Source organism: Heptranchias perlo, chromosome 6 (genome assembly GCF_035084215.1).
Source record: "Heptranchias perlo isolate sHepPer1 chromosome 6, sHepPer1.hap1, whole genome shotgun sequence".
NCBI lineage: Eukaryota > Metazoa > Chordata > Chondrichthyes > Hexanchiformes > Hexanchidae > Heptranchias > Heptranchias perlo.
Window position 1 is genome coordinate 40,513,764 of NC_090330.1, and position 17,935 is coordinate 40,531,698.

General features: G+C 43.5%; 1 protein-coding gene across 1 annotated transcript in view; it reads right to left on the minus strand.

Moving 5' to 3' along the window:
* Window positions 1–3,061: 3,061 nt before the first annotated feature.
* Window positions 3,062–17,935, minus strand: part of LOC137322930 (E3 ubiquitin-protein ligase SH3RF3-like) — a 351,726-nt gene continuing 336,852 nt past the window's right edge. Inside the window, exons 9-10 of the mRNA XM_067986167.1 lie at window positions 15,019–15,359; window positions 3,062–3,336 (exon numbers count right to left, since the gene is read on the minus strand). Coding sequence (XP_067842268.1) covers window positions 3,168–3,336; window positions 15,019–15,359 — 510 coding nt within the window. The 3' untranslated portion in view covers window positions 3,062–3,167. The remainder of the gene's footprint in view (window positions 3,337–15,018; window positions 15,360–17,935) is intronic.

Here is a 17,935-nt window from a genome sequence, read left to right on the forward strand (position 1 = left end):
AGTATAGGGCATGTAATCCAATGTAACCATTGCGTCTTTGTGCACATGACCATAAACAAAATAGCTATTTAGCACATTAGATTTATCTCAATTAATTAGGTTCCTATTATCTATTCTTACATCGGTTTAGGCCTAGTAATTTTGAACACTCTTATTCTTCACTGATGATGAGCCAAGTATGAATAGAGGACTCTAATTTAAATCATACATTCAATGAGTCGCAGAAAATAGCAGTGATAAAGCAGCTCAGCGTGCAGGAACTGCGGGAACATGTAAGAGGCACAGGAATCAATGCAGACTGTATGACTTTGGCAAATCAGACCTTGAACATCCTCTTGGAATCTAGTGAAAGTATAAAGCACATTCCAAACCATTTTGCAGTTGTAATAAAGTATCCAGAATTTTCCTGATGTCATACCACCAAACATGGTGGTATGGTAACAAACATTTCATTGAGTGTAAATCCCATACCCTCAACAGCCCAATTCTCCCAACTTTCTTAGGGTCCAAGTTTCTCCTGGATAATATCGGGGAGCGGTCCCACTGCAGATAGTAACCTAATACTTCACTTTCACTACTGCAATCAAGTTTCAGATTTTACTCAGGTCTCATCTCTGATTGCCAGCAGTTAGTAGTTAACATTAAGGTTCCAGGAAAGGGAATAGGCTGGTTGACAAAAGGCTATGCTGATGGGACTACCGGCCTACTCGTTGTCTGATTTTTCTTTTGTCAGTCCTATTGTGAGCACAGATTGGAACCAGTGGAAATTGCCTTACCTTTGGCATAATTTAAATATTTATCTCTTTCAGCCAGAAGACTGAGATTATGAACTGAAATTCTGTATTTAGCAGAATAGGATTCTGCTGTGTATGGATTAAAATGATTTTAAAAACATTGACAACAGGGGCAGAATTACTCGTCATTGTTCCACTTTGATTGTCAAAGAAGATAACTACCACTATGGAGAAAATATACTTGTACCTACCACCGGCTCGTGGGAAGGGAGAGTTCTAGGTGTTGTCACCAACAGAACCTATGCTGTCTAATCGTAGAAAATCACACCCCTGATGTAGGAAAGTTGCTATGCTATTGACAAACTTCCTAATGTGATTTAACTTCAGAGGCTCCAGGAACTAGGTTCCAATGTTATAAATACCATCAATCTTTTATTGGCTGTAATCAGGCAAGATATTTAAAATATCTTGGTATCATTTTTTGGGGGAGGCATTAAACATGATGAATTTAATATATATTTAAGAGGACTTACCTAATGAAATCATAGAAGTTATATAAGATCAATCTCATTCCTGAGCCTAGCTGTTACATCACTTAGGTAATAGCTTCCATAGTTTTTCCCCACCACCCACCTCCCCCAACTATTTTCCCCCTTTTCTCTTGAAGGTGCTGGATCTTTTTGGGGTCCAGTTTTACAGGCACCAGCAACTCTTCACCATCTCACTAAGTGTCCAGCATTCATGTGCAAACCTAGATAGTAAGTATCACAGCCCAGCTCGGTGCTGTCCTCCCCCAGTGTGTACATATCCACATTTTCCGGCAGCAGCCATTGATCCAAAACGGAAATCCTAGCAGATTTGTTTCCATTCCCCAACCTAGACATCAATCCAATTAGCATACCCCAAACTGTTCCCCTTGCAGGGAACAAGTCAGCATAAACCAAGGATCAAAGTTATTTATTTTAATAAACCGCCACCTGATACTGGGGCTCCATAATCCACAAGCCAGAACTTGTGGGGTATGCAGTTTGATGCCATTTAGTGATTTATTTATATGCAATCATTTAGTAATGCTGATTGTCTAGTTTTGAATAGCAGAAGGCATTGTAATATGTCCCCAGCATATGTTCAGCCAGCTATCACACAATCGTGCTGGCATCAAATGGTCCAAGTACATGTTTGACTTTAGAGTGCATTTGTCTTTTTTAAGTCACAATGACAAACCTGTAGGATTTGGTGTGATTGCTGGAGTACTGCAGAACAAAGTGATCAATTTTCTCTATGTCAATAGTGGAGCTCAGCAAATGGTACATTCATCATTCGCTAGCAGGGATTCTTGTAGGTAAGCCCCAAATCAATCGATTAGAATGGAGAAATATGTTTGGAAAAGTGATGGGAATAGCAAAGAAATGCATGGGGAAACTATATGCCCAAGTCACCTGGGTAGCTACTAGCTGACGTGTGCTAACCTTCAGATGCATATATTTTCAGTATGAATAGTTCTCTGGCAACCAGGATATTACTTGCATTCTGTTCCCCATTACAATTATTCATACAGAACATACTTGTTTGCCTCCAATCCATTATGACAGAGTAATAGATTTCATTAATACTTTGCAATTTGAGGAAAAAAATCCTGAATTCTCTTTTACATACAAATACTGACAATAGAATATTGACACTTTCCCTTGCGAACTTGCCTTTAAGTCAGCTGTTTTCTGTATAGTCGGGCCAATCAACCAATTGTCATCAATATGACCAAATCCTTTTTCAGCTGATTAATATGGTCTGCTGAATGCTACATCTTTACTATATTTATTATAGCTGCTCTGTCTGACACAATTCATGAATTAGACAAATTCATCTGACTATTATAATTAAACTACAAGCAACAAATTATTCGACTGGTGGTAAATAACTTTTTTTCTCTGGCGGTTGGCAACTCCAATCTAATCCAATTATTTTCTGATTCTAATTATTAGACTGAAAGAAGAAAGATCATTACGACCTGTCAGAGAAAGCACCTCACATACAATCATTCATTACTTGTGCTAACCTTACCAAATAAGTTATGGTGATATATCAAAATTCTATTTTTTTAAAAAAAACGTTCAAATTTATAATTTACATAGTGGAGAATAAATGTACTTCAGTCTAGTTAAAATGCAAATGTACTCTCAGTCTGTGGCTTCATGGGGAAGGCACTGCTTCAACATACTTTTGTATGTACACGTTTATACAGTAATGGCATTGTCAACGAAAAGCCATTATTACAGATAGGTCTTTTCAAATTCTTTGGAAGTGACAATGGCAGTGAATTTAAATGATTGATTCCTGTGACTTTGTGCTTTATTGTTTATCCACTTGTATTTAATGCCAAACAGCCATGATGTTCAGATGATAAAACAGCAGCTCTGGGTAAGCACAGGCTTCTTAGAAGCTTTCCACAAAACTTCCTGGGAATAAACCAGTTTTTCCATTTCGCTGTAACGTGCCTTTGAACCATCCATCTTCCCGCTTTTTGTGAACAAACACTATGTCACCTTCTTTGAGTTCGATCTCAGCTTCACTCTGAGGGGGATATGGGACAAGCACTCGATACCTACCAAAAGAAAATAAAATTTGATCATGAGTCGCTCTTGCTTTCGCTTTGGCAAATACTGCAGCAGCAGTGTTAGTTCTATTACTTTCATTTGTTTAAACCAACAAGCACCCGTAACAACTTTCCCCAATACTTAGCTCAGTTTGCCATTCTTATTTAACTGTTTCCAACCTAAAGATTTCACAAAATGACTTTTACTTTCCAGACTATATAATGAATTCATTGTAGGCTCACATGTCAAGAACAATGCTATACTTCACAATTATGCAAACTAGCTAGAAGCACTCAGACAGCCAATTTGTAATGGAACCCATCTGAAAGTTTTGCAATAACATAATTTTAAGCAGAATTCTGCTTTTGTTTTCAAAATCAAATTCTTGATGAAGCCAGTAAAAATGAATATCGTGTGAAATACAATGACTGAACTATAAAGCCTGTGAACGCAATATGTGTTCATAGTTTCAACATCATTTCAATTCTTGGAGACTGCTTGCATTAGAACACAGTTATTTCACCCCTGTAACCTGGGTACGGATCCAACTCACACAGGCATGATGATCTCCTTTCTGACGCTTGTAAAAGATCCAAAGTGAAAAGAGGTTAGGTACTCACAAATTCTCAATCTGATTTCTAATACATGTGAACCCATAGTCCAAAGTTAAATGCATATTTAGAACCAAGTAAAAGAGAAACTTGCATTTATATAGCATCTTAATACGTCTCCCAGGAACATGTCAAAGCACTTCATGTACAATGAATTAAAATGAAGTGCAGTGACTGTTGTTACATTTCCACATCGTTCACCTGAGGAAGGAGGTAGCCTCCGAAAGCTTGTGAATTTAAAATAAAATTGCTGGACTATAACTTGGTGTTGTAAAATTGTTTACTGTTGTTACGAAGGCAAAGGTGGCACTAATCTATTTCTCTAAGCAGGATGCAGGGATAAAGAAACTACGAAAATAATAGTCATGCCTTTTTTTAAGTAGGCACGCACTTTTGAGGTTAGAATTGATATGTGTTGCTGGGGCAAAGTAGAAGGAATCCAGAATGCCATTTACCCAGTGCCATAATCCATCTGTGGATACAGAATGCCATCACTGTATGTGGCTATGCTTCATTTTGATAAGTGATTCTTCTCCCCCCTCCACCAAGATCGTATGCAAATACATTCAGCTGGGGTGGAGAGTGAGGGCAGATGAAGTCTGCTCCCCAGTTAGCTGGCAAGAAAGGATAGGCTAAGAAGAATTATTGGACCAATGCAGAGAAAGCTTTATTCTGCAGTTAACCAGTGCTATACTCTCAACTTGATAAGTACAAAAATTCAAAAAGGTGTTAAAAATTAGCTGGCAAAAGGAGATGGGCATACTGCTGCCCCTTCCCTCCTCTCTCCACTCAGAGATGGCACATCCTGCCATATCATGCACTCTCCCCAGCAGTGTGGCTTAGAACTGATAAAGCACTGATGGAATTAAGTGGCTCTTAAATGTCAGATTCACTAGCTGAGTGATAGGCACTCATATATAAGAACGTAAGAAATAGGAGCAGGAGTAGGCCTTCCGGCCCTTCGAGCCTGCTCTGCCATTCAATAAGATCATGGTTGATCTTCGACCTCAACTCCACTTTCCCGCGCGATCCCCATATCCCTTGATTCCCTTAGAGCCTAAAAATCTATCAATCTCAGTCGAGAATATACTTAACGACTGAGCATCCACAGCCCTCTGGGGTAGAGAATTCCAAATACTCACAACCCTCTGACTGAAGAAATTCCTCCTCATCTTAGTCCTAAATGTCCGACTTCTTATCCTGAGACTATGTCCCCTAGTTCTAGACTCTCCAGTCAGGGGAAATATCCTCTCAGCATCTACACTGTCAAGCCCTCTTAGAATCTTATATGTCTCAAAGACATCACTTCTCATTCTTCTAAACTCCAGAGAGTATAGGCCCATTCTACTCAATCTCTCCTCATAGGACGACCCTCTCATCCTAGGAATCAATCTAGTGAACCTTTGTTGCACCACCTCTAAGGCAAGTATATCCTTCCTTAGATAAGGAGACCAAAACTGTACACAGTACTCCAGGTGTGGTCTCACCAAAGCCATGCAGAATTGCAGCAAGACTTCCCTACTATTGTACTCCAACCCCCTTGCAATAAAGGCCAACATACCATTTGCCTTCCTAATTGCTTGCTGTACCTGCATGTTAACTTTCATGTACAAGGACACTCAAATCCCTCTGAACACCAACATTTAATAGTTTCTCACCATTTTAAAAATATTCAATTTTTCTATTTTTCCTACCAAAATGAATAACCTCACATTTTCCCACATTACACTCCATCTGCCACCTTCTTGCCGACTCACTTATCCCTTTGAGACACTTTGCGTTCTCCTCACAGCTTACTTTCCCACCTAGCTTTGTATCGTCAGCAAACTTGGATACATTACAGCCTATATCTGGTAAAAAGCAAAATACTGCGGATGCTGTACTGATGAAGGGTCATCGACCTGAAACTTTAACCCTGTTTCTTTCTCCACAGTTGCTGCCTGACTTGCTGAGTATTTCCAGCAATTTCTGTTTTTATTTCTGATAAAAGGCTTCCTTAAAATGTATGTTCTTAAAGTAAAATGATATCAGATATTCTCTCCAAAAAGACAGCATACTAAATAGAAAATATTTAATAAAGTAAAACAATTGGCTTGTTTCCAGGGTAATCCAATGGAATGTGGAACTAGTAACTAACTACTGCTGGGGCAAATATTTGTTGAACCATGTAAACCTAAATGAGATTAAATTCCATTTGTTTTGTATCCATTCCATCCTCATGTCATGCTACAAACATATTTTGCCACAATGAATGGTTTGAGTCCTTCACTCGCTGCAGTAGATCGCATAAGGAATGTCAGGCCATATTAATCACAAGTTACAGATGAGAAAGGACGTTCAGCCCATCTTAATTTATCCATCCAGAACAACCCCACCAACTTCCCCCCCCCCCGCCCCAACATTGTTTAAATGAATTTTGGGTTTTCACCTTCATCACTCTGCTCAGAAGTCTATTCCATATGTTCATCACTCCTGATATCAGTCCTAAATTTACTGTTACTAGTTTGCACCTATGTCCCTTTGTCCTACTCTCTCAATTTAATTTAAAGTAGTATTCCAGATTAAAATTTTCCTAGCCCTTTATTATCTTATATAATTCTATAAGATCACCTCTCAGACACGTCCTTTCCAGGCTGAAGACCCCATGTGTCTCTAGTCTTTCCTCATAGCTCAGAACCTTGATTTCACTCTCAAGATCTAATGTTTGCCTGACTACCTCACTGACCTGATTGCTCACTTACCAAGTCTAATACTATTAACTCATCCTCAAAAATCCCCTCTCTCTGTTTGCCCTTGTAAGTTCCTGCACCTTGCTCTGTAAGGACATAACCCTTCCACAGTAAAGAGATCTAAAAGCCTCCATCTTGATTTTACTTCTGTCAGATACTGCCCTTTCTTGTTTCTCCCATTTGCTCTCATAATGTCACTTATATTTGCCACCGCCAGACATGTATTACATTTTATGGGTGTGAAATTCAACTTCGGCAGGGGCTCAAAATGGATGTAAGCAGGCTGACTGCCCGTTATATACCCTGCCCGATTTTTCTTTCTATTGAAGCTTTGGTTTATCATTTCATCATTTGCTGGCATTCAGTGTGGCACACATGTAGGGCATATGGAGAGCACCCGCTTGCTCAAGGAGGCTACATATTGTGGTGGAAGTGTGGGCTGGGCCGTGGGAGTTATTGGGAAAGCAGCCACTAGTGCCCTTTGGTGAGGAGGCCAAACAAAAATAAAATGTCGCCTTTCCTCTTTGGCGGTCCAGCCCACAATCCAGGTGGTCTCCACTTCCGCCAATTGACAGGCCAGTACACCCTGTCTCATCCAGCATTCCAGCCGTCAATGATTTGCCCATCTGTTAGTAGGCCAGTGATGTCGGAACTCCTGGCATAGGGCCATGCCCCATCTTGCGCCGATGGCCTTGTTTTTGGTTGGTGGAGTCTCCACCCCCATACCAGGCTAACAAGAGCCCTGACATAGGCTGAATCTTGGCCTATTTTGCAGATCTTCCACTACTCTTACTCTCCTGTTGGAGTTATGGTGGGAATGTACTTGAAGGCCCATGGATTTTTGGCTCCAAGGTCTTCAGACCTTAGTCTCAATAAATTGATAATTTTAGTCAGAGACTTAAGTGTAAATCAATCTCACCTGTTAAATATTTGAAATAAATGTTAGATCTTTCTAGTCGCTTGCTCCACGAGCTTTCCCTGATCCTAGCAGTCTTTCTGCCAGCTTCTACAATGTGTCACAATCACAGCCAACTTGACCACCTTTTTGATGGTCTTCGGATAAGTCTTTTCTCCCCCTCTCCCCCTTCCATGCTAAATCTAATCCCTCCAGCATCTTTGAGACTATGCAGTTCTGCATCCCTCCTCAAGGAATGTCTTCAGTACCAGCTCTAATTTGAAGTGCACCAGAGACATATTAGTACCGATTTTAACTAGCTGCGAGCTGCTTGAAATTGAGATGGAGCGAAGCCAACAAACTGCAGTGGGACGTGCATTTGGGGTATTCTGTGCGCTGGCAGCATGGAAATGAGGAATGGGCAGGCAGTCAGTCTGCTCTGAAAGTTAACATTTATCCTATTTGGTTTAATTCCTTTATCTATTATTAGGGGAATTTAAAACACAATTTTAAATTAACTATGAGACAATATTGATTTTTTTTTAATTTAGAAAGTCCGTAAAAGTTTTTTAATTTCGCACCATATTTCAGCAATAATTGCATTTCAGGCACCTGATTAGAGAAGGGGCGGTTAAAGAATGAATAAAATTTGGAGAAGTCAAATTCAGCACTCTTGCAAAAACTAGTTTTGTGTTGTCAAGGTTTCTTGGACAGGGGGAAAAAGGGGAATGGGGAACCCAGACCAGAACACCGAGCCATGAAACAGAAGCCTCCTGTATTCCCATGGAAATAGAAAACATAAAGGAACACTTCATAGTCCTGGGCCACCAGTAACAATAAACAGAGGTCTGAGAGAAGGTTTTCTAACTGCACTCTCACTCTGGATAGGTGTGTACCATGGGGAGACAAATAACACGTTTATAATATAATGTGGAGATGCCGGTGATGGACTGGGGTGGACAAATATAAGGAGTCGCACAACACCAGGTTATAGTCCAACAGCTTTATTTGAAATCACAAGCTTTCGGAGCTTTGCTCCTTCGTCAGGGCCGCAAATTCAAGCACGGCTCACCAATGAGTCCATTGAGGCCCTGACAACGGTCCTTCGGACTCAGGGTGAGCAACTTTCTGCCGCCTTAAACAGGCAGGCAGATACACTCGCACTGGTCTTTTAAGGCTTCACACATATCCTCCAAACTGTCATCCAGCAGGGTGATAGGAGTGATGTGGGCCTGGCCCAGGAGAGGGATGATAGCGAAAGGGGACATGGAAGGGGGAATGCCACTTAAAGCGCACTCACGTCTCACCCGTTGCCCCCCTCTCAACCAGTACCTGCAATGCTGCCTCCTCTCCAGGTGGTCGAGTCTGTCCCTGCACAGGTGCAAGTGGAGCAGTCTTTGGAGGGGCCCTCACGGGCACCGAAACCCAGAGGGCGTCGGCCCAAAGCATCTAATCGGTCAGGGCATGAACAAGAGCAACCTGCCACTACCTCTGCTGCAGCCACAGGGGAAGCACCACGTAGGAGTAGTGGGAAGCGTAAGGCAAAGGTTTTGTGAGCACAAAGGGGATGCACAAGGGTGTTTGACGGTTTGTCATGTTTTTTATTTATATTTGATTTTTGTTCAACTCACATTAAATATTATTATTCTCACCACTACTGCCACGTCTTGGCCATTCTTGACTGGCTTGTGCAATAAGTCCCTTTCATGAGGTTCACCATGAACACCCACACTTGATGCTACCCATTGGGTCAGTCTACAGTGGGTGTATGTGTAGTTCCACGACTATTTTGTGCAGGGGGCGGGGCAGGAGGCTGGTGTGGTCGGTTCTCTGTCCAGATGGTGAGGACTGGACTCTTCACACTGTCTGATTTAGGAGAAGCATTCACGTATCAGTGACTCCCTGGCCTCATGAGCAGCCAGGTGATCCGCTGTTCTGCCTATGGGATGCTCCTCCTCCTCCTGAATATGGGTGACAGATGTGGATGGGGCCTCCTCCAGCGGCACCCCTCTCTGTTGTGATCTCCCTCTGTCCCCCTCTGTCTGGTGCATATTGAAGCGCTCCCACAGAACAATCAAGGCACCTGAAGTGCATCTTGAGCAGCCCTACAGCATGCTCAATTGTATACCTGGTAGTGATGTGGCTGTCGTTATATCGACGCTGTTGCTTGGTGGTGAGGTTCCTCAGAGGTGTCATGAGCCACGTGTGCAGGGGATATTCCTTGTCCCCGAGGAGCCAGCCTTTGCGGGTGTTTGGCCCGTGGAAGAGGGGCGGGATGTTGTACTCCCGGAGGATGAAGGATCGTGGCAGCTGCCAGGGAATCTGGCGCACACGTGAAGGAATCTCTTGCAGTGGCCACAGATGAGCTGAGTGTTGATGGAGTGATAGCCCTTCCTGTTGATGAACAGTCCTGGCTCGTGTGGAGGTGCTCGTATTGCTGTATGGGTGCAATCGATGACACCCTGCACCCATGGGAAGCCAGCCACAACGTGGAATCCCACTGCCCTCTCCGTCTGGCTGAGGTCATCCATGGGGAAGTTGATATAGTGCGAGGCCCTGCAAAACAAGCCATCGGTGACCTGCCTTATGCACTTGTGTGCAGATGACTGAGAGACCCTGGTGATGTCCCCGGTGGCACCCTGGAATGATCCGAAGGTGAAGAAGTTGAGGGCAGTGGTGACTTTGACAGCGACAGGTAAGAAGATGCTGCTCGGCCCAGCTGGGAGCAGCTCGGCATGAAGGAGGCTGCAGATGTCTGCGACAACCTGGTTACTGACTCTGAGCCTCCGTATGCACTGCTCCTCAGAGAGGTCCAGGAAGCTGAGCCTTGGTCTTTAGACCCTGTGGCGAGGATAGTGACTCCTGCGACGCAGCTCTCTCTGAAGTTGCCCTCCGTGCTGTTGTGCAGGTGCCTGTGGCGCAGCACTGTGTTGTGGAGCTCCACTTGGCGGAGGTAGACAGCATGCCTGGCGAGGCTGGTGATGTTGCTTGTCCTCAGATGAAGTGATGAATGCAGCTATGGCGCCCCCCGATCCTGACGGTGTGAGCTTGAGGGGGTCCGCAATGTAGGTAAATGTGTTTGCACAGCAGAGTTTAGGGTATAAATTAATAATTTTGAGTGGAAAGACAGAGGTGTTGCAGCCAAAACTTTGTCTGAAGTGACAGAGTGCCCTGCTGCAATAAATGAGGTTTTCTCCCCAACTGTCAAATAATCCTTTGCATCTCCCACTGGCTGCTGGCTGAAACACGTCTGCTCCAACAGGGAGTGTTTCCCACAGCACGGGAAACACACTGAGGATCCTTCAAAATTGCACCCCTGCCAAAATCTCTAGTCAATGAGGTCTGTCAAGTACCTCAACTACCTAAATAAGTATTTAAATTATCATCCCGCCAACTTTAATTGCCGGTGGGAGTCCCGCATGCGGGAGCTGCGCGCGCACCTGAATGCATCACTGGGGAACCCGGAAATGAGCGGGTTGGAGCTGGGCTCTGAACCCGCTCTGGGAATCCGCCATTTTTGGAGTCCCCCCGCCCCCAACGCATCCGTTCGGCCATCCGAAAATCAACCCCTTGGTATTCTGTGGCGAGTGATTCACCTCCTGATTCCCCAAAGCCTTTCCACCTTCTACAAGACACAAGTCAGGAGTGTGATGGAATACTCTCCACTTGCCTGGATGAGTGCAGCTCCAACAACACTTAAGAACCTTGACACCATCCAGGACAAAGCAGCCTGCTTGATTGGCACCCCATCCACCACCCTAAACATTCACTCCCTTCACCACCGGCGCACCGTGGCTGCAGTGTATACCATCCACAGGATGCACTGCAGCAACTCGCCAAGGCTTCTTCGACAGCACCTCCCAAACCTGCGACCTTTACCACCTAGAAGGACAAGGGCAGCAGGCACATGGGAACAACATTACCTGCACGTTCCCCTCCAAGTCACACACCATCCCGACTTGGAAATATATCGCTGTTCCTTCATCGTCGCTGGGTCAAAATCCTGGAACTCCCTACCTAAAAGCACTGAGGGAGAACCTTCACCACACGGACTGCAGCGGTTCAAGAAGGCGGCTCACCACCACTTTCTCAAGGGCAATTAGGGATGGGCAACAAATGCTGGCCTTGCCAGCGACGCCCACATCCCATGAACGAATATTAAAAAAATGCCCTGGCTATCATATCTTATTCACACCGAGCAAATTGCAACAGGAGAGATTCTATAAAAGTGACAACACTGAACATCCTAGGGGCACCGTTAACATGAACCAGTGAAGAACAATCTCCTTAATTTCAGCAGTTGTAGAATACTATAGGTTTTATATATATATATGTATGTATATATGTTGTGGTATTGTTTTATTGTTAAAGGATGTGTCAGTCCACAGTCCTCCCAGTGGTGGCTGTTCCTTTTCATTTGAGGTGATCAATCTCATGTTATTGACTTGTTCTGCTTTGCAGTTACATTTGCAAATGAAACATCAGGATCCCTAAAACAGAGAATCGATCATGCCTTACTGTCAATGGTGAAACCAATTGCTACCCCTTAATGAACAGAGAATAAATAAAGCTTGGAATCCATTCCAAGGGCCAGCGGTGGAAATGTTCTATCACCTTGTCAGATATCTGACAACACCGTGATCGTATTTTAATGAGACACCAGCCAGATATTAACAATTACACAAATTATGTAAACAAGGACTAAAGTCAGGTTACCTTCTGGGGCAGTGCAATACAATTACTACTGGGATCAGTACAATTCTCCACTACCACACAATTCTTTTTGCTTGATTCTCATATACAGTGGACCTCATTCCTCCAGTCTATATAATTTACAACTTGCTGACAGCATTTCTGCTGGGTCACTTTTTGTAAATTGTGCGTAATTGAAAAGTAACGGCAGCAGTTGAGATAACTGCTTATCACAATCAGTCAAAGGCAACAATTGATAATGTAACTGTTCGGGACAGAAGGTACAATGTGTTGAGATGTTAGTGGCAGAGGTACAGCAGACGGGATGACCTCCCTAATAACCCCTCTGTTTATTTTAACTATTCCATGCTGTGCATTTCTCATCACAAATCGCAAAACATGAATGACATTAGAAAGTCAGTACTTCAGGGCTGTTATCAAGACAAGGTAGAGAACAATTTGCTTTAAAAGATACATGACAATAGTAACTGCTGAGGAAGTGGGAGCCATATTAGCATTCCATGTGGAACCAAAAACACAGCAGCAATTACACCAACAACAACTTGAATTTATATATTGTCTTTAACGTAGTAAAACATCCCAAGGCGCTTCACAGGAGAGTTATCACTAAACTTTGACATCGAGCCACATAAGGAGATATTAGGACAGGTGGCCAAAAGCTTGGTCAAAGAGGTAGATTTTAAGGAGTGTCTTAAAGGAGGAGAGAGAGGTAGAAAAGTGGAGAAGTTTGGGAAGGGAAATCCAGAGCTTAGGGCCTAGGCAGCTGAAGGCACGGCCACCAATGGTGGAGAGATTAAAATCGGAGATGCGCAAGAGGCAAGAATTGGAGGAGCGCAGAGATCTCAGAGAGTTGTAGGGCTGGAGGAGGTTACAGAGATAGGGAGAGGCGAGGCCATGAAGGGATTTGAAAACAAGGATGAGAATTTTAAAATTGAGGCATTGCTGGACTGGGAGCCAATGTAGGTTAACGAGCACAGGGGCGATAGGTGAACAGGACTTGGTGCGAGTTAGGATACAGGCAGCAGAGTTTTGGATGAACTCAAGTTTATGGAGGGTGGAAGATGGGAGGCAGGGGTGGAGACGGGCGATATTATGGAGGTGGAAGCAGGCGGTCTTGGTGATGGAGTGGATATGTAGTCGGAAGCCCAACTCAGGATCAGATAGGATGCCAAGGTTGTGAACGGTCTGGTTCGGCCTCAGACAGGGGAGGGATGGAGTCGGTGGCTAGGGAACAGAGACCGAAGCCATGCATCTGAAGACAATGGCTTCGGTCTTCCCAATATTTAGTTGGAGGAAATTTCTGCTCATCCAGTACTGGATGTCTCCCAAGCAGCATGACAAATCAGAGACAGAGGAGGGATTGAGAGAAGTGGTGGTGAGGTAGAGCTGGATGTCATCAGCGTACATGTGGAACCTGATTTTGTGTTTTTGGATAATGCCGCTGAGGGGCAGCATGTAGATGAGAAATAGGATAGATCCTTGGGGGAATCCAGAGGTAACGGTGTGGGAGCGGGAACTAGAGAAGGGCAGTCCCACTCACCTGGATGATTGAGGAGAGGCATTGGAGGAGCAAGCTGTGGTCAACCGTGTCAAAGGCTGCAGACAGGTCGAGAAGGATGAGGAGGGATAGTTTACCATGGTCACAGTCACAGAGGATGGCATTTGTGACTTTGATAAGGGTCGTTTCAGTGCTGTGGCAGGGGCGGAAATCTGATTGGAGGGGTTCAAACATGGAGTTGCGGGAAAGATGGGCACGGATTTGGGAGGCGACAACATGTTCAAGGACTTTGGAGAGGAAAGGGAGGTTGGAGATGGGGCAGTAGTTTGCAAGGACAGGGGGTTAAGGGTGGGTTTTTTGAGGAGGGGGCTGATGATGGCAGCTTTGAAGGGTAGGGGGACAGTACCTGAGGAGAGGGAACCATTAACAATATCTGCTAATATGGGGGCCAGGATGGGAACTTGGGTGGTCAGCAGTTTGGTAGGAATAGGGTCAAGGGAGCAGGAGATGGGTCTCATGGACAAGATGAGCTCGGATAGGGCATGACGGGAGATAGGAGAGAAACTAGAGAAAGATGTGAGTTCGGGGCTGTGGTTGGGGGGGGGGGGGATCCTTAGGGGAAGTTTGGCTTGGTGGGCTAGGGGAAGGGAGGGAAGCGGCAGAGGCAGCTGAACGGATGGTCTCAATCTTAGTGATAAAGAAGTCCACGAACTCCATGGACTTCATGAGCTCCATACACACACTTGGCAATTCAAGTTAAATTTATATTGTGGTCCTGGGTGCTTCAATATTGGTCCTAATTGAATTTTCACCCTCAATTTTAATCTGTTTTGAAAAAGAGAGATCAGTTTCAGTGGCCCGTGCTTTGTGACATCAGTGTGTAGGACTTTCTGTTCCAATACATGTGACATTGCTCACTAAAGGTTATTGTCCACTGACTTCATGAGACATAAGTTTACACAGTACAGAAAACCATCTTCTAACTCTTAGAAGTGTGAGGTGATGCATTTTGGAAGGAAGAATGTTCAAACTTGGCAGAGGATTAGCTTTACAGCAGAGGCAGATTACGGATAGATAAAAGGAGTCGGACAGTGCCATTACATAAACTTTCCATATATGGAGCCATGATGGGATAAAAACACACTTACCATGTCCATTATTCCTTCACACTGTAACATATCTTTAGTTAAAGGCAGACAAACATTCAATGGAGCCTCTGTCTTTTGAATTTATTATGTACCTACCTTTCACAAGGCAGTGGTTTAAGCTCTGGACGGATTGCAACCATGGAAGAGCACATTTGCCGTGTAGGTGGAGAAATGGAAAAGTTGGAATCCAAGGAGCCGGTTTTCCTGTGCAGTGGCTCCATTCCCATAGCCCCTTGCATTTCACTTTCTAAAGGGCAAGACCCAGCCCTGCCATGGCTTGAGACTGGAGCAACTTCAGGACCCACAGCTCCCTGCATAATATTCTCTGCTGCTGCCTGCTGGGAATCATGAGTTGGAGATACAGATGGAGGTGAGCGAGACTTCTTCTTTCCTGATGCTCCTGATAGAAGTTTTAAGAGTCCACTTTTCTTCTCTTTCTACAGGTTAAAAAAAGAGAATTTTTTTTTGGAGAACTAGTCAAGAAAATATCCGGATTTTGTGTTTAAACCTGCTCCTTCGATCTCTTTATTAATTCTGCCTTCTGTTTAATCAATTACATTTGATTCTAGGCAGTTTGAAATCCCACAAAAGGCCTTTTTATACACGACTCTTCTGCTACAGTGAACTTGCAGCAATATGCAGTCAACCCAAATGTTGTAATCAGTAGTCTTGTAGCCTGCTGTATACATTACACATTTAACCAGACCAGTTCAAGCTTATATATTACCAGCTTTATCAGGGATATATGGCACCATTAGACCTTGTGTATGTCAAACTGTTATATATAAATCACTTCCCCATATTTAAAGGACATAAAAGCACTAAGAAGATATGACCTTGCCTGGATTTTAGATTATCTATTAAAACTACAGCTACACATCTGGATGTTATTGATTGAAACTTCTTGTCCATATATCTGAATCCTGGTGCATGGGGATAGGTTAATAGTTGTTTATATTTTACACCAAGGACACAAATAAATATCATAGTCTTTATGTTCAGCTATTTCCACTTCCTTCCTCGTTCCCCCATCCACTCATAACTCAACTCGTCACATGCAAGATGGGATGAGGTACAATATCCATTATGCAGCCATGACCAATTTTGCAGTTGCTGGACAGCCTAGTAATTCCCATGTCTAACAACAAGATTGGATGTACAGATCATAACTAACCAAATAGTTGGAGCCAAAATTTCATAACTAAACTGTAGGGCTTAGCAACTGGAACAAAATCGACGAACCTCATTGTCACACTGATTGCAGTGGCAAAAGGACAGTGAATTTCTATCAAAACAGCACTCGCATAAACATGAGTGGGGCAAAGTCTCATAGAAGTGCCAGTCCAGATGCCTACCATACTGACACCTCATGGCCCAAATCTAGAATGCAAACCTCCTTCTACCACTCCTTCATCCTACCAATTGCTCATATTAAATAAGAATGTTTACACATACATGGACATTAAATTCATAAACAACATACACCATGTACTAGCAAACAGTGTACATGCACAGGTTTAAAAAATATATCTGAAGCACTGTGCAAGTATTTAATTGTACTTTCCACCAGCATAAACGGGATAGCTCCATTAAAGCATGGTTTTCAGCTGTTCTGTGTGGAGGACCCCAGAAAATATTAATTATTTCCTAGGAACCCCAGCAAATATTGATACATCCAAATTTCCAAAAGACATAAGCCCACCCAAAGTAAAATGATGCTATCAGTGTCTATTAGTACATATAGCAATAGAAGTAACATATAAGTGAACAAATACTGAAAAATACAGAAATTGGATAACCTTGGCATTCCCTCGCAGGTCCAAAAACCCTATGTTTAAAACCCATCCTGAAGCATTCATACACACAGGTGTAAACAGATTCAAAACTGGGCTTCAATTTCTACAAGGACTCAAAAACTCATATCATCACAAAGGTATGGTATGCAGAGAATAAAAGATTGCTGGAAGGGTGCTCTATAGCTGGAACACAATGGAGTAGTTCTGACAAATGCTCCAGTGGGTAAGACACTCCTGCTAGAGATTGTGTCGATGACTTTAACAATCCTCTGTTATTTTTTCACATTTTGTATACGAATTTCCCATAAATGTTTTGAATTAAAAGTTCATATACTGCCGCTATGTTCACCAAGTTTAGGTGTGCAATTTCGCAGCACATGATAAAAAGGGGAAGTTTTATCAGAATACAAAATGTAAAAATGTATTCAGGTGACAGGAAGGGAAATGTTTTGCTGACAAGTAAAAGATTGGGGGAAAAATTGGTTACGGGTCCGTTCTGGGCAATGTTAACACGATGCGCTAACACCCCGTGGCCGACGGACCCTGGGCAGGCAAGACGCAAGTTTGGTCCCAGGAGAGCACTTACCTGCAATCGGCATTCCTTTCCAGGCCTTACACATGGAATCAATGCAATTTGCACTTTCCACCACCAGAGGGAGCGCCATCTCTTAAAGGGAAGATGTTACTTTGAAATCTCATAAAGGTAGCTTGTACCTGTTATTTGCTGAAAATAACAGTCTACTGTCTGCATGGAGTCTGAACAGACATCAGACATCACACACGTAAAACACAGATGCAGATCCCATTCCTATGTTTACACACTGATGAGTTATATTAAAATATTGAATAAAGGTTGCGCATTACTAAATCCCACATGCTCCAATCTGCACACCAGACCTCACCAATCTGCCGATCTGAGTTGATACCAGGCCTGCGAGAGTGCATGCACCAACGTTCTCCGTTGATGCACTAGAGACCTTGGGTGCAAGAGGTGGACAGAAGGAGGGACATCCTATATCTGCAGTTGAGGGGGGGGGAGGGCAAGAGGCCCTCCAGACATATACCCAAAAGGCAGTGGGAGGCAACGGGTGATGAAGTCAATGCCAGGCACACAGCATCATGAACATGGATGCAGTGCAGGAAGAAGTTCAATCCTTTGACATGAGTGGTCACGGTGAGTGAGGTCAACTGTCAAGTGGCGTCTCCTACCAACTGCA